This window comes from Hemicordylus capensis, chromosome 1 (assembly GCF_027244095.1).
Source record: "Hemicordylus capensis ecotype Gifberg chromosome 1, rHemCap1.1.pri, whole genome shotgun sequence".
NCBI classification, from domain to species: domain Eukaryota; kingdom Metazoa; phylum Chordata; class Lepidosauria; order Squamata; family Cordylidae; genus Hemicordylus; species Hemicordylus capensis.
The window spans coordinates 325,860,731-325,888,031 of NC_069657.1; the positions used below are offsets into that span (position 1 = coordinate 325,860,731).

At 43.8% G+C, this 27,301-nt stretch overlaps 1 protein-coding gene across 7 annotated transcripts in view; it reads left to right on the plus strand.

The window, feature by feature from the left end:
- The window catches only part of GRIK2 (glutamate ionotropic receptor kainate type subunit 2), an 808,572-nt gene that overhangs the window by 226,014 nt on the left and 555,257 nt on the right, over positions 1-27,301 (plus strand). For all 7 annotated transcript variants that reach the window (XM_053299652.1, XM_053298872.1, XM_053301185.1 and 4 more), the window contains exons 2-3: positions 17,944-18,120; positions 20,860-21,117. In XM_053299652.1, the coding sequence (XP_053155627.1) occupies positions 17,944-18,120; positions 20,860-21,117 (435 nt within the window). The remainder of the gene's footprint in view (positions 1-17,943; positions 18,121-20,859; positions 21,118-27,301) is intronic.

Below are 27,301 nucleotides of genomic sequence, written 5' to 3' on the forward strand. Positions count from 1 at the left end.
GTGGCCTGTCCAATTTTCTCTAGGATTTAAAGGCACATATATGAATGTGTTTTTTATATTCACATATGTAGAAAAATATATATACTCCCTCTGTGTGTACACATAGACAAGTCAGATTTTAATTGAAATATTCGCATAATATGGTTTTGACTTAAAATTTACCATGCTTTCCGTTCTTGTCTTTGGAAATGTTCTCAAGAATCCATATTTGAAACGTTTCAAACATGCCATTCTATGAGTTCAAGGCACCTGCCAATAATTTTTTTAGAATTATAACCCAATCATAATACTATTCAACACCATTCTAATAAGTTTATTAATTTATTTTCAAAAATAAAAAAATATAAAAAATACCCAACAGGAAAAAAAATTACAACAGCTATGTTACTAAATGAAATACGGTGTCATGATTTATCAACAATTTGGTCTGACTGAGTTGTGGCTTCCTGATGTTGTGCTTCACAAAATGAACTAGAATACAGAGCCATGGCTAAACCTTGCCTGTCTATACGATAAGTTGCCCTTGTTGGACGAGGATGGCCAATTGTATAAATAAACTTGTTTTGCTGACCCTTTGAGTTGCAGCATTGTTTTGTTGTGCAGCAATGTTTGCTCTTTCCACCTGATATTGTTATGGAAGAATAATACTCTACAGTGTATCAGAGGGACGTATCTTCCAAATAAAGAAACAATTAGATGATCCTTCTGCGCGCTGGGGATCCGAGAAATGCTTTTATTAAGCCAAAGAGTGATTGCTCATTAAATGTTACAGTGTTCGGTTGTTCTTTTCATTTAGGAAGAAAGATGGTTTTAATAAAAGAAAGATACCTAGGACTCAGCATAGAAGTTATTCTGCCTATACACTGTACCCTGTAAGCAACAAAACAACAGTACACCCAAGCAGAGCTTACAACTTACTAGAGGCATTTTATGTGTTACTTTTCCCCTCCTAGTTTAGAAATGCTCTGGGAAACATTCCTTTTGTATCCATGTAGAAGAATGCTCAGTTTAGTTTCTCAAAGCATACGGGTAATTGTGCAATTGTTCATATGTCAGTGTTTATGCCCATTAAAATGCATGCTTTTAAAAAAAATGCATCATAATACACTGATGCAAATCTGTTTACGAAGGAGCATGTTGTAGCATTATTCAACAAATGGTGCCTTTCCTAAAGTGAAGTGAAACAAAATCAAGATGGTAGCTTGTAAAAGTACAGCAGCTTTTAGCAGTTGTTTAAATTAAAAAGGTATATATAAAAAAATGCCTCCAGTTCCTGGAAATGCAAAAATGTCACTTAGAAGAAGGTGGTGGAAAATATCGACCCATGAATACAATCCTTGGCAGCATCAGATCCTCCTTGTAGAATGCAATGTGTAGTGTAGTGTAGAAAGCATGATGTACTGGTTAGTGTTGGACTACAATCGGGGAGACCCGAGTTCAGTTCTCCATTCAGCCATGAAACCCACTGCGTGATTCTGGGCCAATCGCTTCTCTATCAGCCTAACCTACCTCACAATGTTGTGATGATAAATGTAACTATGTATGCTGCTCTAGGCTCCTTGGTGGAAAAGTGGGATATCAATGTAAGAAAAATAAATAAATTAATATACATCTTATAGCCAGGGACACCCCTAGGTAAATTTGGTGCCCGGACCTGAATGGCTTTGGAGTGCCCCCCACCCACCCCTGCCACAAGTTAAAATTAAAAGTTAATTATTTTTAAAAGTTATGTACCTCCATTTTCCTGAAAGGTACCGGGGGGGGGGTGGGCTACAAGGTCCAGGCACCACCTCCTGCTATGGCACCACCCCACTTGCTGCTGCCCTGATGCCCTGTGAAAACTTCAAAAATTCTAGTGCAGCTGGGGTGTGGGAGGTGTGGGAGTGAGCCGAGCAGGCCTCCTCCACCTCCGTGGTAGCGTTGTCAGGTGGAGTGTGGCTCAGGAGCAACCGCAGGACTCGACACCTTGGCCAATGGCCCTTGAGATCTGTGAGGAAGCTCCGGTGCACTTGCTCAGTTCACCAGAGGTTTCTCACAGTTCTCAAGGGCTATTGGGCCAGTTCTCAAGGCTTCATGAGCCCTGATCCACCTGCCGATGCCACCACAGGGGTGGGGGAGGACTGCTCAGCTACCTCCTACCCTGCACCCCCCGGTGACTGCGCACATGGCGTGGTTAGAATTTTTGAAGTTTTTGCAGGGCAGCGGTGGGGTGGGATGGGATGGGGTGGCGGCATGGCAGAAGGCCCTCCTGGACCTTGGAGGCCACAGGCCAGGTCCCCGAGGTGCGGGGGTGAGTGCCTCTGCTTATTACCCAGTCCTAGGAACCCTATATTTGAATGTAAGTTCCATTAATACCAAGGCCTGTGTGGTTAGGAAAGAGTGCCAAGGATGCAGTTGCATTGATCTCTAAACAATGGTTTAGTCACTGGGTATAAGACATAAGTATTTTTGCTTCCAACTGGCAACAACAGCAAAAAATCCTTTCTCTTACTAGTTAAGTGTTGGCATTGACCTAACACTGGGAAAGAAGGAGGAGTTCATGCTAGAATGGAGGTGAGATTGGGGAAGAATGCACAGCCTTATATCTTGTCCCCAGTCTCTTAAACATGGTTAAGCTAATTGGAGTTCCCCTTTAACTTTGCTAACCAGCTTCAGAGCACTAAGAGGGAAACCTGGATAGTACTTCCCATGATTAACTTTGACACTGATGAGACACAACGAATGGAATTCATATGTGACTATCCAGAAAAAGATCTTGGAATAATGATGGTTAGCTGAATGAAAGTGTCAGCTAAAAGGGCCAATTCCTAGTTATATTTAGAATTTTTAGGGACAAAGCAGATGTAATGTTAAATGCACCAACCTGTCACTTTTATTCTTAAGTAAAAGAGCAGCTGACAGACAGCTGATTACATTCATTTTGTCACATCTTGCACCACAGTACTGACAAAATGCCTCCTCCACCACTAAACCTACCTGACATGCACCCCAGGAAGGAAGCTGGCTTTAGAGCACTGGAAACTTCTCTATTAGGCATTATAGAAGTTCAATGGGATTGTTCACAAGATGAAAGTGTTAAAATGGCTTTTCTATTAGGTTGATCAGGTTCCCCCAATCTCTTTTAATGAATTGAATTCTAATTTACTGAACTAAAAAAAAACCACCAAGACAGACACACCAATGGTGCATTTAGTATCATATTGGTTTGACTCTGTGAAAAGGGACTTGAAAATACAGCTGTTATCTTACCTTTTCTATAGACAGCCATTTCCGTTTGTGCTACTTATTTACTTTTAAAGCACATCATGTAAAAATATAAACAAGTTCCTTACATAAGTCTGTAGTGCAGCTGCATTTGGACTACTATGGTCACCTCATTGCGAAACTGGTAAAGAGCCAGAAAGGGATGGGGATGGGCACAGTAGAAGGTTATAAAGTTGTGCACTGTGGGTGGAAAGTGGAATAAAGGGATTTCTCCCCTCCCTTTCTCACAGTACTAAAATTCAAGGTCACTGAATGAAATAGATTGGAAGTTTATTCAGTAGTTCATATTATTTGATAAATTCACTGCCACAAGATATGGTGGCGGCTAATCGTTAAAGGGGTTATAAAAGCGAATTGTACAGATTCACAAAGGATAGATCTATTCACAGCAATTAGCCATGACTGTGAAAATATTTTTTGGGGATTGAAAATATGAATTTGGTGGGGAGAAGTTTAATAACATGCAAGTGGACTCCTTAGATGCTATGGGGAGTGATCTGACCCCTGATCAGTCTGATGCAGCAACGTTGCTCTTATGTTCTTCTAAGAGCCACTTTCACACACTACACATTTAGTGGGTACATATAATAGACCCATAACTGCCCAATATAAGGGTGTTGCTGGCAGTGTGTGTGCAGTCAGCAGGAAGTCTTGGACTTGTTGACATGTATGCATATAGTATACCTAGACAAAGACATGTCACTGGTACAAGCATTACCATTTTAACAGGTACACACGATGGGTTTATAAAGTGTTCTATAAAGCGTTCTTGCTGAAGCAGAAGTACACAGATTGTATCAGGTTTCTAATGTCCAACTTTAAGCATCTATTAGTACACCTTGCTGTATGGAGAGATTTGCTTTAAGCAACTGTCCTGTTTGTTTTTGTGGGAGGATATTACTCCCATTTGCATGAATGTAAATACCACCCTGTGGCTGCATAACAAAAAGCTTCATTAGCATTAGAGAATACTCTGGGGGGCTCGAAATGGATACTTAGAGAAATGGACTATCAAGGAAAACATAACCAGCTACCCCTCTGCAAGCATATCAAAAGCCATTATGACTTGGAAAGAAAAAGATCACCAAGTTAAGTGGTTTAGCAGAGACGGCTTTGAAATTCACTCTTTATCACTGATGGGGAAAAATGCTGTGCTGACAGCAAAGTCTGATGCTTAAGGGCTCCCCAATGGATCATAATGGACTGCTAATCAAAATCCTGTTTTCTGGATAAGCATTAATAACTCTGGCTAACCAACATCTGCAGGAAGTGCTTAGAAGTACCACAGACAGGTAGAAGCAATGCTTTATTTACATTTCCATGATCTATTGTCTGTCAGTTACCAAGAGTATCCTGCTCTTGCTAAAAAGGGAGCATGGAGCTTCATTTCCTTGAACTGGACTTCAGCTGCACAGAGATTGTGAGAAAAAGATCTGATATGCAAAGCTTACAGCTTGGAGATGGGTTAGGAACATAGGAAGCTGCCATATACTGAGTCAGACCAGAGGTCCATATTGCTCAGTATTGTCTACACAGACTGGCAGCAGCTTCTCCAACGTTGCAGGCAGGAATGTCTCTCAGCCCTATCTTGGAGATGCCAAGGAGGGAACTTGGAACCTAGATGCTCTTCCCAGAGCGGCTCCAGGTTAAACATTACATGGGCCACAAGGATGGTACCAAAAATGTGGAGCCTCCCCTCCCCTTATATCTAGGAGGGCTTACCATGTGGTAGAGGGGTTGCCAATTCATACCATTTACTGCTGTTACTAATTGCAGAATAGCTAAGGTCTGCTAATCATTACTGCAGGGAAGGGAAGAAGCTGGGACAGGATGCCATGTTTTACAGATGCCGCTTAACAGGCAACATGGCTCTTAGAATTTCATTTGTAAAGCTTTTCAGAATAAGCTCTCATATTACAATTGCCAGGTTGTGATTCCAAAAGAATTGACCTTGAATATTTGTGTGGCAAGAAGAAGTTAAGCAGGCCTGGCCTTTCTTGACACAGCCTTAGCAGCAACTCTGTCCACGTGTCCAGAAAAATCAGCATTGGATGACCATGGTTCTTTGCACCTGGATCCCCAAATGAAAACAGGACATGCTATATGGATAAAAACTAGGGCTGCTTTATTAGCTACAGACTAGGCTGAAAAAAACTAGAATGCGGGTGACTCACTCCCTTTTTAGGGAGGAATAGCCTCCTAACAAGGCCTGACCTCCCCTCACTGTTGGGTGAAGCAGCCAGGCTTGGCAGGCACCATCTGAACAGTCAGCATAGCCTCACCAAGCCACACAGTTTACTGTGTCAAGGAGGTAGCCACCAGAGTCACCACCCCACAAGCCCCAAAGCTCTGAGTGGGTGAGCTGTACCGTGCCCGAAAGGTGGTCCATTCCCAGACACCGCCAGACCACACAACCCGAAGAGGTCTGTTCCATGAAACCACCTTTCACTGAAAAGGTGCTTGCGACTGAACACCAGTCAAGCTCTTAATCTCAAAAGCTCACCTGCCAATAAAAGGGAAGAAACCTCAATTTAGTTCCCTTTCCCCAACCTGCTGCAGACCCCTTCATGCAAGCCTTGCTGCAGATCACCCCAAAATATATCATTGCCCAAGTTAGATAAATGAACACAGTCTGTCCTCACTTTAAAAGCATGCACAACTATGTTTGATGGCTATGTGAGGGATAACCATCCCTCTCAAAGAATGGACTATATTGCCCACTTCCAAGTTGACCTTCTTACAGGCATGGTCAAGAGCATGAGGGTCACTGTTGCCCTTCCAACAGTGCCTGAGAATCAAGCAGGACCAAACCAGTAACAACTGTGGCCAATGGGCCAGCAAAGCACGCAAATCTTTGGCCACTTGCAAGATGAGTGCTTTCCTTTCAATAGGCCCAGCTCATTGCCACAGGTGAAGCAAAAGAGCCTGTAGTGGTGGATGAACAGTGAAGTGGTGAAACAGCAGAGGCAACAGCTGACATCAAAGCATGCCACGCCACCTAAGCCACTCCACATGCTCAAAAGCACCACAACCCAATTGACACACAAGCTCGGAGGTCAGCCCACACAAGCTCGGAGGTCAGCCCACACAAGCTCAGAGGTCAGCCCAAAACATGAAACTCTGTCCACAGATCAGCACTTGAACCAGGCCCTGGTGCACAACACCATCTGCAAAAGAAACAACTGCAACTATCAAATTGGGCCTTGGAAAGGCCAGATGTAATGATAGTAGGCAGAAGAATACCACCACCCAACCCACTGAAGAAGCAAACCACCAGCAGCCGCAGTGGAAGCTGCACTGATCCTAAAAGAGTGAGTGTCAAAAGGAAACCACAAAGTAACCCACTGCAGTCAGAGCGGATTTAGTCAAGGCACCAAACTCATAATGGGTAAGGCGGGGAGCATCCACATGCTGAAAAAGGGGACCATGAACATCTCGACATGCTTGCAGATATGACTGCATAGTCTGCATGGGGCAGAGCAAAAGGTCAGTGCAACATGCCAGCCTCAAACTCTAATCCTAGTGCCTCCAATCAGTGTTAGAGATATGCAGATGAACCTGGATATGAGACTCAGAAATGAATATCCCTCCTATCCAAAACCCTACCTGAGGCATCTCACTTGGAAGAAGCCACCAACCCCGCTGACATGGTGGGCCCCAAAAAAGGCCTTCAGTGCAGCAGCCCCAAAAAGTAGGGTCTCAAAGGCTGAAGCACAAAGAGAGGCTATTCACATGATTGCAGAAAATCGGGCTAGCTTCCGCTAGCCCAATTTTCTGCAGTCGTGAGAACCACAGGGCTTGGCTGTGAGCCCGGTGGTTCTTGAGCGGGTAACCCGCTCAAGTAGCCCGCACCTAAAACCCTAACGCACTCTGCAAACCCAGTTTTTTTTATTGTGAGTAGCCGCAGTGTGACTCCACGCTGCGGCTACTCACGAGGAGACCCCTGGAGGGGAGGCAAAAAGCCACCTCACAGCTCCGGGGGTCTCACCAGCATGCTCTGCATGTGCGCGCAGGACATGCTGGAGCTTCTGGGGGCCAATTGGCCCCCGCTCCCCCTAGCCCCCGCCGGCTCTGTCACAGAGCCGGCAATCATGTGGGTGGCTGATTCGGCCGCCCAGGGCTCCCGCCCTGTTCGTGTGCAGGGAGAGCGGGCTTAGCCCGCTCTCCCCGCTCATTCTCGCAAACCTGGTCTCACTGATTGTGAGACCTGGCTCAGAGTCTGGAACTGGCCAAGCACATAATAGATAATGTGGTGAAATGGGTGACCTCCCATCACTCAGTCCAGGAGAGCCCCTCAGCCATCCCTCTAGCATGCGTCATATTCTACAATCAGAAGTGTTGTCCCCCAGTCTGCTCTTCTTGGCCATGAAGGCCAGAGTGGACAAATGCACCCCAATGGAATGAGGTGCCAAACCGTAAGAGTGATGAAAAGCATAACAACTCATAAGGTGTTCAACTGGTATAGGCCATACATTGTCCAATTCAGATTCCCACCTAAACTGCCTAAACTCACTGTTAACTGCTTCATAATGAACTCTGGTGCTGGGTGCAAGTGACAACTCTATGCCTCAGTTGGCCTCAACCCTCCAATTGTCCATAGATCATCAGGCAACACCTTGGCCATGAGAGCAGAATCTGGAGCTAGGCGGCTGAACTACTCGACTTGAATCTGAGAAAGCGCATCAGCTATGCTATTATCTAGTCCCAGTACATGACGAGCCAAAAGCAAAATGCTGTACTGCAGGCACTGGAGAGTGAATTTCATGACCCTCATATTTCAAGATGAACAGAATTTGATAACATGCACCATAGCCTTGCTATCACACCAAAAAAATGCACAGTACAATTAGTAAAGTCAGGTGCCCAAACGAGCATGGCTACCACTATTGGGGAAAATCCCAAAAAGGTAAGATCACATGTCAACCCCCGTTCAACCCAGTCAGAGAGCCAGGCAGCTGTGCACCACTGCCCTTAAAAGTACAAGCCAAAGGCATAAGCACCAGATGCATCAGAATGGACTTGTAATTCAGCCTCCAGTAGAAGCTCCATTTTCCATGAGGAAACCCCATTAAAAATGCTCAAAAACTGCAACCAGACACAGATATCATCCTTAATAATATCATTCGTAATGTGAAGGTAATGGTGGGGGCCCCTGATTCCCAAAATAGCATCACATAACATTGTAAAAAAAGGTCTGGTCCAGTGCAACCGCTCATCAGGCAAAATTAAGGTGCCCAATGAGGGACTGAAATTCCTTTAAGGAAGCCCTCCCCCCCTCCAATATCTCAAGTGGTGCACCAGATCTTCCACTTTCTCATGAGGTAAAACAACAGCACCCTTGGAGAACCTCTTTCAATGCTCCTAAAAGGAATAATAGGAAAGGTACCATCAGTCTTCTCAAGAGCAAAGGGAACACCTACTTCGTCTGCAAGGTCCTGGCAAGCCTGAATAAGGTGCTGACAAACCTAGCTGGCAAATTAAAAAATCATTTAGTTAGTGAACCATAGCATCATGTTCCATTCACCAACAAACACACCACTCCAGGAAAGTATTAACATGCTCAAAATGTGGCGCATGATACAGAGCAACCCATGGGCAATGCACGGTCCACATAAATTTGACCCTCAAAAGAGAATCCATACAACTCAAAATCATTGGGATGGACTGGTAGCAGATGAAAAGCAGATTTTATATTGCATTTGCTCATGAGAGTGCCCATGCTCTGCGCCCAAACTCTATGTACAGCCATGTCAAATGACATGTACTTGAGTGCACAAAGGTGGTGTGGATGACATCTTCGATGGAATGCCCATAAGGGTAAGAAAGGTGGTGTATGAGCTGAAACTCTCTTGGTGCCTTTTTGAGGATAACTCCAAGTGGGGACACCCTAAGAGGGGACTGGAGGGGTAGCAAAGGGGCCCTCCTTGGCTATCTTATCTTGAACTATGTGTTTAAAACCCTTAACTGACTTAAGATTATGTCCAGCTAGAGTGCTGGACTAGAACCGGGGAGGCCCAAGTTCAAATCCCCATCCAGCCATGAAACTAGCTGGGTGACTCTGGGCCAGTCACTCCTCTCTCAGCCTAACCTACTTCACAGGGTTGTTGTGAGGAGAAACCTAAGTATGTAGTACACCGCTCTGGGCTCCTTGGAGGAAGAGCGGGATATAAAATGTAAAAATAAATAAATAAAAATTATGTGAATTTTTAAAAATTTATTTAACACATTTATACAGCATCCAAAATGCAAGTCTCTGGGTGGTTTACAACAAAACAATAAAAACAACAAATAAAAAGGTTAAAACATTACAACAATTTAAAATTTAAAAGCTTAAAACTATTAAAAATCAAATAATTAAAACAGTATCTAATTAAAAGCCTGGGTGAACAAATGTATCTTGACTGCCTTTTAAAAAGTTGTAAGAGATGGGGAGGCTCTTATTTTAGCAGGAAGCCTCGGGGCAGCAATGGAGAAGGCCCATATGGCAAACATAGGCCCTCAAACAGAATATGAAAAACCAAAAACAAACCCATAACCAAGTAATCTGCATCGATCCTGTTAGGATATGACTCCAACAATGTCAACAGCTCAGGAAGTGTAATCAGACTAGGTCCCTTTACCCAGTGCACTGTTCCCTTGGCCTCCAGGCTTCCTATTGGCCGATTGGTCCCTGCTAAAATTCCTACTGCCCCACCCTTCCCACATATACTGTAGAGGTGAGGCACACCACACAAGGAACATGCATGCCAGAAACGGTGTTGCTGATGAGAACAGACTCCAAAAGAGCCATACTCCCAACATCAAAGGTGGGATTGAACCCCCTGGCTGGCCCCAACCCCTTTGGGCTGGATGGCTGCCAATTTAGTAAGCAAATGGCCACTGTCCAAGTATTCACCCTGAATGAGTCGGGATGGGTACAAAATTTGTCGCCACATTTGGGGATGATGCTCATCCCATGGACAGGCAGGGTTTAGTGCAGAGCACATACAGAATGACTCATCACATCATGCCTACACAGAGCCCTAAATTCAGAAAAAGCATGATAAACAATGTCCAAATATTTGACGATGGATGCTGCCCTCCTGGGACCAATTGCAGCTGACCTGTTTCTTCTTAATTTCCCCCCAGCTCCAAACCAGCTGTGAAGAGCTCCACGCTGTAGGCCATAGCATGCTGTCCCAACACACTAAGAGTTCCAAATGGCCGCCCATCAGCCAGAGTGCTCAGCCGCCTATCAAGCCACCACTCACAGCCACCACAGCAGCCAAGAAACCTGGCCGAACGGTGTGGGGAGCGTGTGCACTGCTTATATAGCAGCAGCAATGCCGTGCTGCCGCGCTACCCCCATTGGCCCATCCTCACATGTGGCCACCTCCTCGGGGAGACATACAGCTGCACACCAGCCCTGTCTCCCTTGGCCTGGGTACAAAACGCAGCAGCCATTAGGCATTGGGTTAGAGCGGCATTTTATGAGCAACAGGATTTGTCTTCCAGTAACTAGTCGTACAGCAGTTGTCAGTTCAGGCAACAAGGAGGATAAAATCTCCTTCCTTTATCTCATCCAGCTTGAAAACTATTCTTGTTCGCTAGACATTGACTGGACTGAGTTTCCATCTACTTTGGACTGTGTAGCATCAACACTGAGAAATCAGGTTGGTCCAGACAGGGTGTATGTACACAGGTGTGCATGACCTCTCATGTCTCCTTAAATACACCTCTCTCCTGTGTTGAAAAACTATGGAACTATAGCCTGTTTCTGACTACAATTACATGCTCCCATCCCCTTCTGTTTGTCCTCCACAAATGAGAGGAGGAGAATGAAACCTTTTTATTTCATTTTAGAACACACTGCAGATCCATGTTATATGAAATTTCAAGGAGTTGTGGTTTGGTACGCAACTGGAGTTACAACATACCTGAATATTTCTTCCTAGTTTGATATCTTAGTTCATTCTAACTCTGATTAGTTAATGAACCACAGATGCATTACTTTTATACATAATATGGAACTGGGTTGATAGCACTCCTCTCCCCATTATTCTTATTCTCCTCATGGAGAAGAAGAAGGTGGCAGTGACTTACTATGCCTCATTCATTATGATCTAGAATGATCACCTGACTTGGACAGGTGTCTATTACTGCACACACTGTTGAGGCTTCTATAAGCCTTGTTGTTGAAAGGTGTGTAGAAATACTATTCGTGTTGTCGTTAGCTAACTAATATGCTTCAAGAGTGATTTTATATGAAGAAACAGTTGCATAGAAGAATACACTGACTGGCATTCCCAGTAACGACGTGGAGGCATGGTGGGTAAAGCAGCCCCCACAGCATTTAGTAATCTACTGTTATGCTGTTTGCATGGGGAGCAATATCTGCTGCTCCCCCTTCCATACAGCCTGGAAATAGGTGCTTGAGGGTTGTGGGTTGCATGGAGTGCTGCTGGAGGGATCACCTCCAGCATGTAGTGTGACACTGGATCACTAATCGGCATTCAGGCACTTTACACACTGCACCTCCACACCGTTAGTGGGGATGTTGGCCACTATGTTGTAAAATTAACAATGTTGTAACATTATGACTTTAATATTTACAAAACGATACTTTATCTGTATGTATATTCAGACTGCCATTCAGGAAAACAGGCAATTTAATTTTTGAGTATTAAACATCACATGATATTCCAATACACTGCTCTGTACAGAGTGGGGAAATACAAAGGGAATATGTGAGTAACCTGTTTTGCATCATATCAATAAGTATGGTGATGGTTCCTATTTTGTCTCTTTCAGAGGCCATGGACCATTAACATTCTGGTTGAAGGGAATGTTGAATGGTAAAAGACAGCAACGCTGAAGATCTGCAGTGATACTTCTGTATGCTTCCTGCAGTGCTTCATCAATGTGTGCCTTCCCCCCACCCCTTTTTTATTCTTCAAACCATAGATATTAGTCTTGTTTAGATTACGAGTACTGTTCTGAACTGTTTATTGCCTAATTCCAGTTTGCCCTGAGGCCCCTTTATATTGCTCAGAGCATGCAGAGGGACTCTTAATGTGGTAAAAGCTATATTTCTTTTAAAATTATGGTTGCAATATATTTATACGTACTCACTCGGTGGAAGAGTATTGCCTTCTGACACTGGACAGGCAGAAATATAAAAATGAACTAACTAGTGACTAGTGTTCCTCTCTCTCTCTCTCTCTTTCTCTTTCATTCTCTCTCTCTCTCTCTCTCTCTTTCATTCTCTCTCTCTCTCTCTCTGATTCTTCTTTTGCAGTGAAAAAGTCATTGACAAAAAAGCTTTTATTTTTGTCCTGGGGCGGTGGGACAGCGGAAGGATTCATGCTGTTTGGAAATGGTTTGAATAACCATGTACATACACAGTGCCCACAGTTCCCCCCACCCTGCATGTGGGTGTGCAGTCCTAGGATATTTTCCTATTTTGTGCCTGCCTCTGAATCCACAGAATGTTTGTGTGCATATGTTCTGTATATCTGAATAGGTATTTGGCATATTTCTCATTTCTGGGCATACATGGAGGAAATCCTTCAGCCATATGATTAAAGCACCATTAGAAACTGAGGAGGTATACTTTTAGTGTTTTAGCTATCTCCGTCATATCCAGCAGCATTGGGAATTCATTTGAGTGTGACTCTTGAAGTGGTCAGCATCAGCTTTCAGGTTTTATGTTGCACATCCATTTCCTGTTCCCCAAGAGAGATCAGAATGTAGAAGTGATGAGAATGTGGCGTGCATATCTAATGCTGTTTTTCAACGCCACTGGCTAGGCAGTGTATTATATAATGTGTATTTTATATACACATTATATGTAATGTGTATTAAAACCGTGCACTGTAATTTGTCCATTGTTTTTCCCAATATCAGCATCCTAGCAATGTCTCATGGATATACCATTCGCTGATGAACCATGTCATGGGTTTTCTCTCTTCCTTTTCCCCACTACGTGGAATGGTTTGCTTTCATAAACCATCTGGGTCTGTTTTACTAGATTTTGCCAAGAATCTAGTCTTAACAATCTGCTTAAGATATGATAGGAACTGCACTGGTTGCCAATTTGCCACCGAGCCCGATTCAAGGTTTTAACACTGACTTATAAAGCCCTGAGCAAGCTGGGCCCCAAATACCTGAAGGAACACCTTCTCCCACATACACCTGCCCATCAGTTATGATCTGTAGGAGAGGCCCTCTTGGTAGTTCCACCATAGTCAGCAGTTAAAGGGGCACTTGAGAGGGCTTTCTCTGTGGTGGCCCCTAGGTTATGGAATGCCATCCCTCTGAGGTGCACCAAGCTCTGACATTGAGCACATTCGGGAGAATGATGAAGATGCACCTCTTTGCCTTTGACTAGTAATATAGTGGTTCTTTCCCTCTCAGGCACTGTATTTTTTACTGTATTTTTGATTTTATGATGTATTTTAATTATGTTTTATATTGGTTTTATTGTAACCCACTATGAGACCTTTGTGTATAGGGAGGGCTAGAAATGTAAATAATAAATAAATAAATAAACCATGCCCCCCGAATCTGACATCAGATGCGGGGGGCATGGCTAAACACTCCCTGCATCTGATGTCAGACACAGGGGGTGGGGCAAGGGGGGCCACAGCAGTGGCTGGACACGGGCCACTGCTGGCCTCCCTCCACCCCGACACTGACATGGTGTATCAGGATGTGGCCTGTGCCATGGGGCATGGCTGACATCAGCGGCATGGCTGGAGGGGGCAGGGAATTTTCAAATGTAGTCTCAGGGCCCACTCCACACTTGCTACACCCCTGAGCATGGTGTAGTAGTTAGAATGTTGGACTAGTCTGGAGATCTGTGTTCTAATCTCTTTTCAGTCCTGCAACTCACTGAGTGACTTTGGGCCAGTTGGTTACTTCTCAGCCTAACCTACCTCACAGGGTTGTTGTGAGGATAAAAATATTCATGAACCCCACTCTGAGGTCCAGGGGCATAGCCACCCTTGTGCAAACAGGTTCAAAGAATCGGGGCCACCAATGGTAGGGAGGCTGAAGCCCCCAGGGAGGATGGCTCTGGCTCTGGAAGAGCCCCAGGGGAACTCCCCCCCACCCATGCCCAGGCTACTAAGAGGCCCAAGTGAGTGCTTCACTGTCCTTTTCAGGCAGCGTTTCCTGCCTGAAAGCATCTGTTTCCCTTTCTCTTCCTCTGTGTGCAAAGGGGCATGGCCTCGAGCTCCGAAGAGCCCAAACGAGCGCTTCTGTGTCATTTCAGGTAGCGCTTGCTGCCTAAAAGCATCTATTGTCCCTTTCTCTCCTTCTCTGGAAAAACGCTGCCTGAAAAGGATGGGGAAGCCATAGTGCTCGCTCATGGGTGGGGAGGGGATTCTCTTGGGGTTCAAACCGCCTTGGGGTTGTCTTTTAATGAAAGGCGGTATATAAATGCAAAAAATAAATAAAAATAAAAAATAAACCATGTCCGTACCGTATGCATGACGTCATGTGCACAGGACGCCATTAGAAGGGCCGTTGGGCGGGGCCGGACCCAGGCCACCACTTGGCTGGCTCCACGCCTGCTGAGATCCGTAGAGGAAAGTGGGATATAAATCTAAAAATACCACACACCATACACACACCCCACAAAAGAAAAAGTAGTGAAAGGAAAAATAGAGAGATCAGTTTGACAGTGTCAGAATGAAGCGGTAAGTTGTCAACAGGCATTATAGCCAGTTGCGATCAAATTGATTTCCCCTTGCTTGAACTGAAGTGGCAGAGCCCAGAATGTCCTTTTGCCTTACACTCACAGTCCCAGAGCAGCTGGCAGTTGGAGCAGATTCCAGGAAGAGTGAAGGGAGCCCCATTTGTCTGGCTCCAGGCTGATCTTCCTGATGAATTCACCAAGCCTATTGGATACTTCTCAGTGGATGCTGTTGTCTTGATTGCTCAGGATCACTTCCTGGTGGATTGTATCCAGCATGTACCATATAACACTGTCCAGTTCCTTGGATCCAACTTGGTTGTATGAAGTAGAGATCTCTGTGGATCTTCTACTCTAGCAGGAAGACATTTTACTGCCTTATTTTAAATATGGCACTTCCACTGCCCTATGAAGCATCAGATGGATGCTAAAGCCTGGGTTTGTCTAAGAGCTTCCACTATGACAGCCGGCCTTGGACTACATTCCTTGTACACTTGTTACTGGCTGCTTGTTGTTAAGTACAGCACAGATTATTGCACTAGAATAATGTATAAGTAGCAGATTCAAGGCCTGTAGTCCTTGAGTGATTTTGATTGTAAGTAGACGCATCTTAATGTTGCCCATTACTTTAAGAGCTTTGAAAACAAAGTCCCTCATGACACAATCCTAGTGTGCATAAAGCAAGCATTTGAATACTTTGAGCTCTAGCTGTTTTGGATAAAGGAGCCCATTTCAGTGGGCAGGTGCCAGTTTGGTGGTGTTTCATTTCAGGTCCAAATGCTGTTTGGAAATCAGACAACTCTCACATCTGCCTCCCTCAAGCTGTTAGACAGAGATAGGCAAAGGTTTGGCGGCTTGTCTACTTTTGAATTGCAAGATTTATTACTTCTCCGTCCGCTTATCTGAAAGCATGTGTTGCATGCCTGCCTTGGATTATTAATAAAGCTATCATGAATAGGTACAACAATGGGAGAGTGTGCAACTGTTGATGACTCATGACAGCCTTTTGGAAGGTAATATCTGGTGGTATGGTTTTCTTGTGTCTTTTTCTTTCCATTTCCTAAGAAGAAATTTGATTAGCTGACTGGAGGTTGGTAAGCAAAGTCTCAATTCCATCTGTGGTGTTACTCCTTAATTCAGTAATTTAGGACAATTTGCACAGCAGAATCCAATGGTAATATTTTTCCTGGACTCTCCACTCAATTTGCAGATGAAGGATGGCAAGTTTGAATGCTCCTCCCCCCCCCCCGAAAATAAAACCTCCCTGTATCTAGAAGACTAGTATGTCAAGGAAAAGGGTTCAGCGTAGTCTTCTCTCTGATGTGGTTCTTTTTCTTTCTATACGAGGGTTTCTTGTTGGAGAAATTCAAAGATCCAATTGTCCCCCAACCTGAATTGCTACAGTCCAGGAAAATTAAGCGGTTAAGTGGTCTTAAACAGTAATAGTCCAAGGACATTAGGAAAGCTTACATGAATATGCAGGGATCATACCAGGATTTGAAAGAGAGAGCACACACTGGCGCCGGAGGGGAGGGGCTCTTCATCAGAGGTATTCTGCCCACCCACCCACCCTGAATGGTTAGGTATGTATCTATGCTGGACCCTTAATGATTAAAAGACAAAGGGTTGTTGCTAACTGACAGTGATTCTTACACATTACACAAGAAGGCAGTGTGTTTGACTCTTGTAAAAGGGTCAACAACTCTCACTGTGACAATTTCAAATAACTCCTTCAGGTCTGGAAGCTGAATCAGAACTGATATGCTTATCTATCTTTATCAGCTTGCAGGCTCGGTATATAACTGGCTATGCCTTCAGCCTGCTGCTATGTTAGTGTGGCTCTTCCTGACATATTATGATCCTTTTGTTGCATTTAAGGTGCCGAGAATGGCTTCTGGTAGCCTAATCATAGACACAATGCCGATGTTGTGAGGAGAGAATAATATGGGATCCATGCTGTGTTCTGCTAACAACATTTAAATAAATGTTATTTGTTTAATAATAAATTAGCAGCCTGATTTCTAATGTTTTGGTGATATAAGGCTTTGGTGGAGGAGAAATATAGAATATAGACAAATATAGAAGTTAGATCCTCCAGACTCTACTGCATATTGGACTATCCCAAAGCATTATATTGATATTATTTGGTGAATCAACTACCCATCCCAATTTTGTTTAATGTGACCTATTATCTAGGTTTTTTCTTTTTCTTTCCTTTTTTGGTCCCTGTAATATTGTTTATCTCATGCTTATTAATAGAACAGACTTTCCTGTTGGCTCAGCCTCCATCCATATCTACCTATACTGTATTCAGCATCTTCCTTTAATTGTCAGATCTTTGTAAGTTTTAAACTGGTACGATTTTAAGCAACTATTTGTCACTTTCTTTCTCAGTATTCTTCCTTTGTTTTAATATTATTTGAGCATCTATTTATCAAGGGCTGAATTTTATAGGATGAACGGCAGGAAAAAATGACCTCCTCTTCTCCATCTAGTCATGAGATAAAGGTTAAAATAAGGAGGCAGTTGTGAAGCTAAACCTTTTTGGTGATTTGATAATCCAGCCGCCTGCCGCCCAAATGGGTGGTGCGGCTTGTTTGCCCCAGCCCCCTTCCCACAAGGAGCACAGAACACTGGGTGAACACTTCCCATTGGCTCCCCAGGTGCTCACGGGGCAGGGCTAGGGTGACAAGCGAGGGAGTGCCCATTCAGCCTGGTTCTCGAAGGCACCCCCCTCCCATCCCTCAGATATAGGCTGGACTTTGCTGGTTGCCATTTGGGGCCAGGCAGGAATTTTGTGGATCCACACCTAATTGGCCGCTGGTGTGCACCTTTTTTCGCCTGCCTTGGCCTATATCTGTATGCCTGGTAGTCAGTTAGCACCATAACTTCCCAGTAACGTTTGGCAGCTACAGTGTGGAGGGAAAAACAGCTTAAAATGGATGTTCTTGGACGTGATATCTATTTACTTTTCTTTTTCCCCTCTTTCTCCATTTCTCCAGGGGGTATTTTTGAATGTGTGGAATCTGGCCCAACAGGAGCAATGGGAGCAGAGGAACTAGCCTTCAGATTTGCTGTGAACACAATCAACAGAAACAGAACTCTGTTGCCAAACACTACATTAACATATGACACCCAGAAGATAAATCTCTACGACAGTTTTGAGGCTTCCAAAAAAGGTAACTTGCTTAAACCTCGAGAGAGAATAATTGCCAGGTGCTTGACTGCCCCAGGCATTGCTGATTCTCAGCATCAGGACAGTAAGGCAAGTATTTTCCCACTTCAGTGTTTTTCTTAGCTGCTGTAGACTCCTGCAGAAGTCAATGGCCAAAATGATGTGCACTGTTACAGTGATGGCGCGCACCACATTGGAGGTGCTGCAGAACCATAAGACAGCCCCAATGCTGTAGAGAGAGCGCAGTTGCACAAGCAGAGCATTCCCATGCAATCACTTTTTCTCTACTGTGTCGGAGTTGCCTTGCCTGTGTGCAGCAGCCCTGATATGGTGCAGCACTCTGTTGCCTTAATGGTGCACATCATGTTGGCCAATGAGTCTCAGTGATTCCTGTGGCAGAAGAAGCAGCCAGGCAAAGGCTGTGTATACATAGGCCGATCTAATGACATCTTCACTCAGGACTTCCAGTATAGACAGATTTGTACGCTATTTTGTGTATGTTTTAGTGGTCTAGAAACTTTACAGATATTTAAATACCCACCCCACAGGGCAAAAAGTCAGTGGCTGACATGTTACACACACTCTTCTGCCCTCACAAGGTCTGAGTAAACTAGCTGCTCTCCACAGGTTTGTTTCACAGGGCAGAGTGTGGAGAGAAGATAGGCATGTAATTTTTGCTTTTCTGCCCTCTCCTGTTTGCTTGAAGAAATTTTTCTCTGAGCGCTGAATTTCAATCATTGACTGTACATGTCATTAGGCTAGCACAGTGACGTTAACACTTATACAGAAATAGTTTGAATGCTGCCTTCTATTTGTGCCAAATAAGTTTTTCTTTCCATGGAAAGGAGGATTTACTGATTTCCTCATTACTTTTTTTTTTAAGCTTATTTCCTTAAGGAAAGTAAGCTTGTGAGATCACCCAGCTCTCTCTCTCTCTCTCTCTCTCTCTCTCTCTGCCTATCAACTTGGCAATACCTGGACTGATTTGAACCAAATTTGGTACTGTTGTAAGGACGCATGGGGACACCTCAATGACATAGTTTGTGATAATGTCATCCACCTTAGGGGTGTGCACAGAACCATCTGGCCCGGTTTGGTTTGAGGCCAGACTGACCTCAAATGGAGCTGGGCCAGTTTGGTCTGGCCCTCATCGCCCCCCCCCCTCGGTCCGGTCTGGCAGGTTCGCAAACATTTTTTATTTTTATTTTTTAAAAAATTAAAAGTAACTACCTGTAGCCCCTTTGGGGGCTTGCTGTAGCCAGGGGGGGTGGGTGGGTTGTGTCCCGTGAGGGTTCCCTCTCCCCTCACTGGCCTCCCTCATCACTGCCGTGGCTGGGTAAATGTAGTCTTTTTGGCCCTTTCGGGCCTCCATAAAGGTGAGCGGTGGCCATTTTGGCCACCACTGCGCATGCACAAATGCCCTCTGCGAGGCTGTAGGCCGTGCCAGGCCTCGCAGAAGGCATTTGCGTATGTGCGGCGGTGGCCAAAATGGCTGCCGCTTGCCTTTGCAGAGGCCCAAAAGGGCCAAAAAGACTACATTTACCTGGCCACAGCGGTGATGAGGGAGGCCAGCGGGGGGGAGGGAACCCTTGCGGACCACCCCCGTGGCTACAGCAAGTCCCCTGAAGGGGCTACAGGTAGTTACTTTTAATTTTTTTAAAAAAAAAATTTAAACGTTCACAGACCTGCCGGACTGGGCCGGACCACCGGACCAGTTCTGCACATCCCTAATCCACCCCAGTTCAAGATGGCAAACATGTAAATATTTGAGGCACAAGAGGGCTAACTGGTGAACCACCCAAACAATTTGCTACAGCTGTAGGGAAACTAGGGGTCTGTGTAGTCTGTGGTCCATGGGTCGGTCTGAAAAGCTAAGTGCACTTAGCACTTACCAGGGTGTATACGACTGAGCCTTTCTACTTTCCATGTGATATTAACAGGCCAATTAAATAAATTCACAATATGAGCTCAGCTAACAGCAGCATCAATGGCCTGTCAAAAACTTTGATTATACATAGTAGAAAATGATACTCCAGGCAGATAAAATGACACATTCAAAATTGGGTGGTTTGTCTTTATTTTGCATAGCCTGGTTGTATGATGTCTCAAGGCTATCCTTTTTTATTAGCTAAAAGCAAGCTGTAGCTTGTTGCAAAAGTAATGTCAAAGCAAAGTTAAGATAGTGCAGTCCAGATCCTGCAAACCATGCAACTGTTACTAGAGCAAAGTGGCACTAAACAAGCCTTTCTGCTAGAATAACATTTGAAGTGAAGCACCAAAAATGCCCAAGAAAAGTAAGCATTTAGTAAAGAGGACATACTAGCTCAGACCCCTGATACATTTGCCATGATTTTGGTAGAAGTTCCTAATCATCCTAACCGTCCAGGAAACCACAACAGCTGAACAGAGATCTGTTGAGCTGACAGCTCACTCCATAGTGTATAGATATATAGCTTAACACTTAGGGCTGGTGTACACAATCATTCCAATGTCCAATAAATGAAACAGGAAATCTTGGCACACGACAAGCTCTTCGGTTTTCATTTACCAGACACTGGAATAATCATGTGAACCAGTTCACGGTATGTATTTCAAAAACATATTTGTTCATTTTAAACAACTTCAAACAATTTTCTTCATATAATGATGCCCATTTTTATTAGAACGGGAAGTTATATATTTAAAAATTGGGCTTCACAGGTGACTTTTGCACACTGTTGATTATGCATTTCTTTATTTTCAGCTTGTGATCAGCTTTCTCTTGGAGTAGCAGCTATCTTTGGGCCTTCACATAGCTCTTCAGCTAATGCAGTGCAATCTATCTGCAATGCCTTGGGGGTTCCACATATACAGACACGCTGGAAGCATCAGGTTTCAGACAACAAAGATTCATTCTATGTCAGTCTTTATCCAGATTTCTCTTCACTCAGCCGTGCCATCCTTGACCTTGTGCAGTTTTTCAAGTGGAAAACTGTCACAGTTGTTTATGATGACAGCACAGGTAAGTGTGACTATGGATCTTTCAGTAGCTGTATTTGAGGTACAACTGTACTTGATATGTTCTAAACGAACCTTTTTTATTCTTATGCAGTGAATCAGCTTGATATTACCAGTGAAATGTGCTTGTGAAGCATGTAAAAAGAGAGATTACATTTATCTGTGCTATATAAAGATATTTCATAATCTATGAAGTGTTTATATGTATTTGATTCACATAAAATGGGAGATAAAATTCCACATCAATGCATTAAAATCTGAAAGTTTATTTAAGTATTTATCCAGGCATCTCAACAACAACATTAATGAGAACAATTGCTAAGTATGTTCATGAACTGGCAGATGGCCGGTTCGGCGGCAGTGGTGGTGGCGGGGTGTGTGTGTTACCGCGTTTCCCCCACCGGCGCAATATCCAAAATCACTGGCGTGGGCCGGCAGCATACCCTCTTGCTGTCCCGGTCAGCATCAGACTGGAAGTGGCTGGTGTGTGTGCGATTTTGGACACAGTGCTGGTGGGGGAAATATGGTGGGGGAGTAAGAGTACCCTCTCTGCTCCTTAAAGGTAACCCCTCTGCCGAACCAGCTGGACTGCTGAACCAATCCAAAATGTCCAGAACCTCAGGGGTATACTCGTGAGTCAAATGGGCCGTAACCCAAAATTTGGCTTTAAAAAAGCCAAATCTGGCAACAGAACTCCAAACTGGTTTGTGCACATCCCTAACAATCACCTTTGGCACCCCCAGCTAAAACAAACAAACACGGAAATACCCTGTGTTTTAAAACCAGGAAGTACTCTGGGTGTCATTATTTAGACAATACACTGTGAACCCTGTATCTTACATTTTGTAATGTAATTTGTAATTTTAAACCTGCACATTTTCATAAAGGTTGAAGCAAACCAGTCTTGACATCTACATGTATTTGAGAAAAAAGGCATGCTGTCTTGTGCATTGTCAAGATATTTGTGTGCATTGCCCACTGACTTCAGTGTTGAAGACAGACCTGTGTGCCCAATGTGAGTGCACTGAAGTCAGTAATTAATGTGTTGTCTGCCTTAGAGCTCTATGTGTTTATGGAGATTTGAATAATGCTATAAATCTTCAAGGGCTCATTGATATGGCACTGTATATCTAGCACTGCAAATACACTGAGAATGCCCCATTTTCATACATACCCCTTATCAAAATTAGTTTAGATGTACTGGCTTTATTTTAAAAAGCTTTACCCATATGTGGCAGCACTCATAGCACCTTATTCCAGCCCCATAGGTTTATGCAGTGGTTCCTACAATTAAAAGACTGCCCTGGCAGGAACCAAAAAGTGCATAATCCTATGGGGTTCTTATAAGAAGCTATGAGTACTGCCACATGGTGGGTGAAACTTATTTTGATAAGGTGAACACATCTAAATCTTGATCAGGAACACACACACACAAACACACAGAGGAGAACCTCACTATTCACAGTTCCATATATCCGTGGGGCGTCTAATAGACACCTGTTTCCAGTAGCCATGGATACAAAAGGGTTAAAACCCACAAATCTGCAATTCCTAGAGGGCCAGAAGTGACTGTGGAGGTCACTTCCGCCCACCATTTTGTCTAAAGGAGCCATTTTGTGGCTCGTTTCTGGAAAAATGGACTCCCCTCCCCCCACAATGGTTTTGGGAGGCATGTCATCCTTTTGGGAGGCATTCCTGGGCACATGGGGGAATTCCTGGACATATGCACAAAGAGCACACCACAGTAAGTTGTTTGGCCATTTCCCCTCCACCCTGAAACCTAACCCCACTTTTCCCATAACTGTAATGTCTCATCACTCACAGTAATAGGCGAGGAACAGAACACCCGTTAGTAATGAGGTGTTTGTGTGTATGTGCATTCCTGATGTATTCGCAGCACCAGATACACACTGACATATTAGTGAATCCTTGGACTAGAAGTGAAGGGCCTATGTCCAAAGTGAAAAGCAGGGCTGTTGAAATTTCAATATATGTTTATGCTAAATGCATTTTATATGCTAAATATTGGGTTGCATGCCCCTTAAAGGACTAGGTTTGCAATCTGTGGGTGCTCATCGATCCAGCACTGTTGTTAAAGCCTCAAGTGGCCTCTGTGGTTTGGAGTGCCTTTTATCAGCTTTGGCTGATATGCCAACTGTAATTTGGATAGAGTTAACTTGGCAACAGTTACTCATGGTCTGGTAACCTCACTTAGATTACTGCAATGCTTTGTGCATGGAGCTGCCTTTGAAAATGGTCTGTAAACTGCAGTTGGTACAAAATAGAGCAAGATTATTAACTGGGATTGGGTACTTTGATCATATTATGCCAATGCTTTGTCAGCTGCACTGGCTCCCAGTCCATTTCTGGGTCCAATTCAAAGTGCTGGTTTTAACCTTCAAAGCCCTAAGTTGCTTGGGACCAGGTTACCTGAGAGTGCTCCTTGCCCCATAGGTCCTGACTGGAACCTTAAGATTTTCTTTGAAGGGTTCTTTTCTTTGGGTTCCCCTGCCAGATGAGGTGAGGAGGGTGGCTACTAGGGAGAGGGCCTTTTTGGTGGTCGCACCCTGTTTATGGAACATTCTCCCCCACTGAGGTTCACCTGGCACCATCACTTTGTTCTTTTAGTTGCCAGGTAAAGATCTTTCTGTTCCCTCAGGCTTTCTAAATTTGATTTTTAAAAATTGATTTAAAGGCACAAGCTTTTAAATTGTTTTGTATTGTATTTTGTATCCCCCCCCCTTGGTGTGTTGTGGTTTGATGTGTGTTATGTGTTTTTATTTGACGTCTTAATGTTGTGTTGAGAGCCATCTGAAGAACAATTTATTATGGGGTGGCTAACAAATAAAGTTTATAATAAAATAATTAATAAGTACATTAAAGCAGGACATTACATTAATATGTACATTAAAGAACTGATCTTGGGTTCCTAAACGAAGTTGGAGTATAACTCCTATCATCCTTGGTCACAGTAGTCACAATCCCTGGGAATTGGTGAGGGTTGTAGTCCAACAGTCTCTGGCGACTCAAGGTTGGGAACCCCTGCATTAACTTATGTTATATGTACACATAAAGATTTGCATGAAAAATAAAACATGAATACATGTAAGTGCAATATAAATCTCTAATCACAATAGAATCCTATATTATGTTGTGCCATTTGTTGTTCATAGCTGTGTCCTGACCAAGCTGCCCATTGCACATGCCCAGTTCTCTGTCCTCCCACTACATATCTGCTTGTGCTACTTGGGCACTATTCTAGGAACTTGTACCAATAGAAAATGGCAGAGTCAAGTCATTGGTCCATCTGTCTCAGTTTTGTCTATAGTGAGTGGCAGCAGCTCTCCAAGGTTTCGGAGAGGCATCTTTTCCAGCCCTTGCCATGAACTGAGCTCAGGAAAGTTCATCCTCATGCAAAGCATGTCCTCCAGCACTCTAACCTGTTCTCTATACTGCAAAGTGGCTGTCAAGGAAAAGTTGGCCACACATAAGCCTCCCCTTGATATCTTAGGCAAGCATAACATTTGGTGTTGAATTCAGAAGAGTTCAGAAGAGTTTCTGTTTTGTTATGTGGTTGGGCCCAGGCATATAGGCAAGTTATAATCTACAGTGTAACTGCTTAACAGATTAGTCTAGTCACTTGTACAGCTATTTAGCCCTCATTCTGAATTAGGGGTGTGCATGATCCGTTTGATGTTGAACCACTTCACGTCAAACCAAGGCCAGTTTGGTCCACAATTGAACCAAACCAAGCCTGGTTTGACTGGACCAGTTCGAAATCGAAGGGAGGCAGGCCAGTGGTGGGGAAGCAGCGAGAAAGGTTGTCTGAGGTCCTTACTAGCCCAGCACAGCTGCTGGTGCTGCTGCCCCCTGCCCGCCAATGCAGCCCAATCACCACTGCTATGGTGTGAAGTGCCTCAGACTATTTTGCAGACACTGCTATTTTTCAAAGTCAATTGAGCTTCCAAAGGGAAATGAAGCTTTAGTTTCCCAAGAGAAAAATGGTGTTCTCTCCTATCTCAAATGGCTTAAAATGGGGATGGGATAGGACTATCCCCACCATAGGAAGCCAATTCATTTTGAGGTGGTTTTCTATCTTGTGTCATATTTTTATTAGCCTGCTTTCCAGTAGGCTTATGAGATCACCCAGCATTCTGTGTGTTTGTGTCCGTGTGTCTCCCCACTATCAACTTCGCAACACCTGGACCAATACAGTTGTAGGGACACATAGGGGCACCTCAACAGCATAGTTTGTGATGATGCCATTCACCCCAATCGAAGTTGGCAGGTGCATAAACATTTGAGGTGCAAGTGGGCTAACTTGTGAACCACTTAACTGATATGAACCAAATTTGCAACAGCTGTAGGGACACATAGGGATGCTCAAATGGCATGGTGTGTGATGATGATTATTTTTTACATTTACATGTTGTCATCCATTCCAATTCAAGCTTGCAGCCATGTGAACATCCGAGGCACAAGCCGGCTAATTTGTGGACTGTCTAACTGATTTAAACCAAATTGTGTACAGTTTCAATGAGTGACACACAGGGACACCTCAATGGCATAGATTGTGATGATGTCATCCAACCCAATTCAATATGGTGGAAACGTAAACATTTGAGGCGCAAGTGGGCTAACCTGTGAACAGCTTAACTGATTTGAACCAAATTTGCTACAGCTGCAGGGACACATAGGGACACCTCAATGGTGTAGATTGTGACAATGCCATCCAATCCAATTCAAGATGGCAGACATGTAAACTTTTGAGGTGCAAGTGCACTAACTTGTGGACAGTCTAACTGATTTGAACCATAAGTGCTACAGCTGTATGGACACATAGAGATGTCCTAATGGTATAGTTTGTGATGCTGTCATCCACCCCGATCCAAGATGGTGGATGTGTGAACCTTTGAGGCACAAGTGCACTAACCTGAGGACTGTCTAACCCATTTAAACCAAATTTGATACAGTTGTAGTGAGTGACACACAAGGACACTTCAATGGTGTAGTTTGTAATAATGTCATAATGTAGTTTGTAATAATGACATCCACTCTGATCCAGATGGTGGATGCATGAACATTTGAGGTGCAAGAGATCTAACTTGTGAACCTCGATTTGAACCAAATTTAGTCCAGAATTTACAAATTTAGTTGTAGAGACAGTGTAAGGAAAGTAGGCTGATTAGTTCTTATTAGAACAACTTGTTAATAATGTAAATAGGGAGCATACTTGTGGATATATTGTGCGCCACGTGTAGGTAATAGTATCCAAACAAAGTCATATCTGGGAGCACAGTGGCTTGCTTTCTTTATGCACATTTATGCAGGTAGAAATCTAGCCCAAAATCTGGATGAGAGTTGGTTAGGGGACACCAACTAATAGAGGAAAGAAAAGGAAAATTGTGCCGTCGAGTTGGTGTCAACTCCTGGAGACCACAGAACCATGTGGTTTTCTTGGTAGAATACAGGAGTGGTTTACCTTTGCCCTCCTCCCATGCAATATGAGATAATGCCTTTGCCATTGTCACTGAAGCGAGCATCTGCCTCCAGCACCTTCCTATTTTGCTGCTGCCCGATATAGGTGACTATAAATATATATTTACTAGGCACAGTCTGGGAAGCACACCAGCGGGGATTCGAACTAACAGCGTCTTGCTCCCTAGGCAAGCTGCTTCCTCACTAGAGAGCTTCCCTAAAATAACTATATGTACATGCCACTGCATTGGACTTCAAAGTGGGGGTTCTTCTAAGATATGGATCCAACTTAAGTGCATTTGTTGAAGAGCTTTTAGTTGATTGACTTTTTAATGTGTGACCCACTGAATTATATTGAAATTATAGACTTGAGCTGGATCAAGCATGGCACCACCATCAGTGAATTTATGGGAGAATGTGTGTAAGTTGTGGAACTGACAGTCGAGCTACCTGGCCAGCAACTTTGGAATTATCTGTTTGCTAGTGTTCTTTCCAGGTATTTTGGAGCCCCATTTTCAATAGGCACAGGATCCTGAGCACAAGGATATTTGATAGCTCCTGGCTTCATAGCTCATACCAACTTGTATGAAATTTCCAGTCTATCTTTCATTAAAAAGAAATAACACTTTGCATCTTGCAGCAAAATCTTCACTTATTTAGTCTGTTAACACAATTTACAGGTCATAGATTATATTAAAGGTTGTTTTATA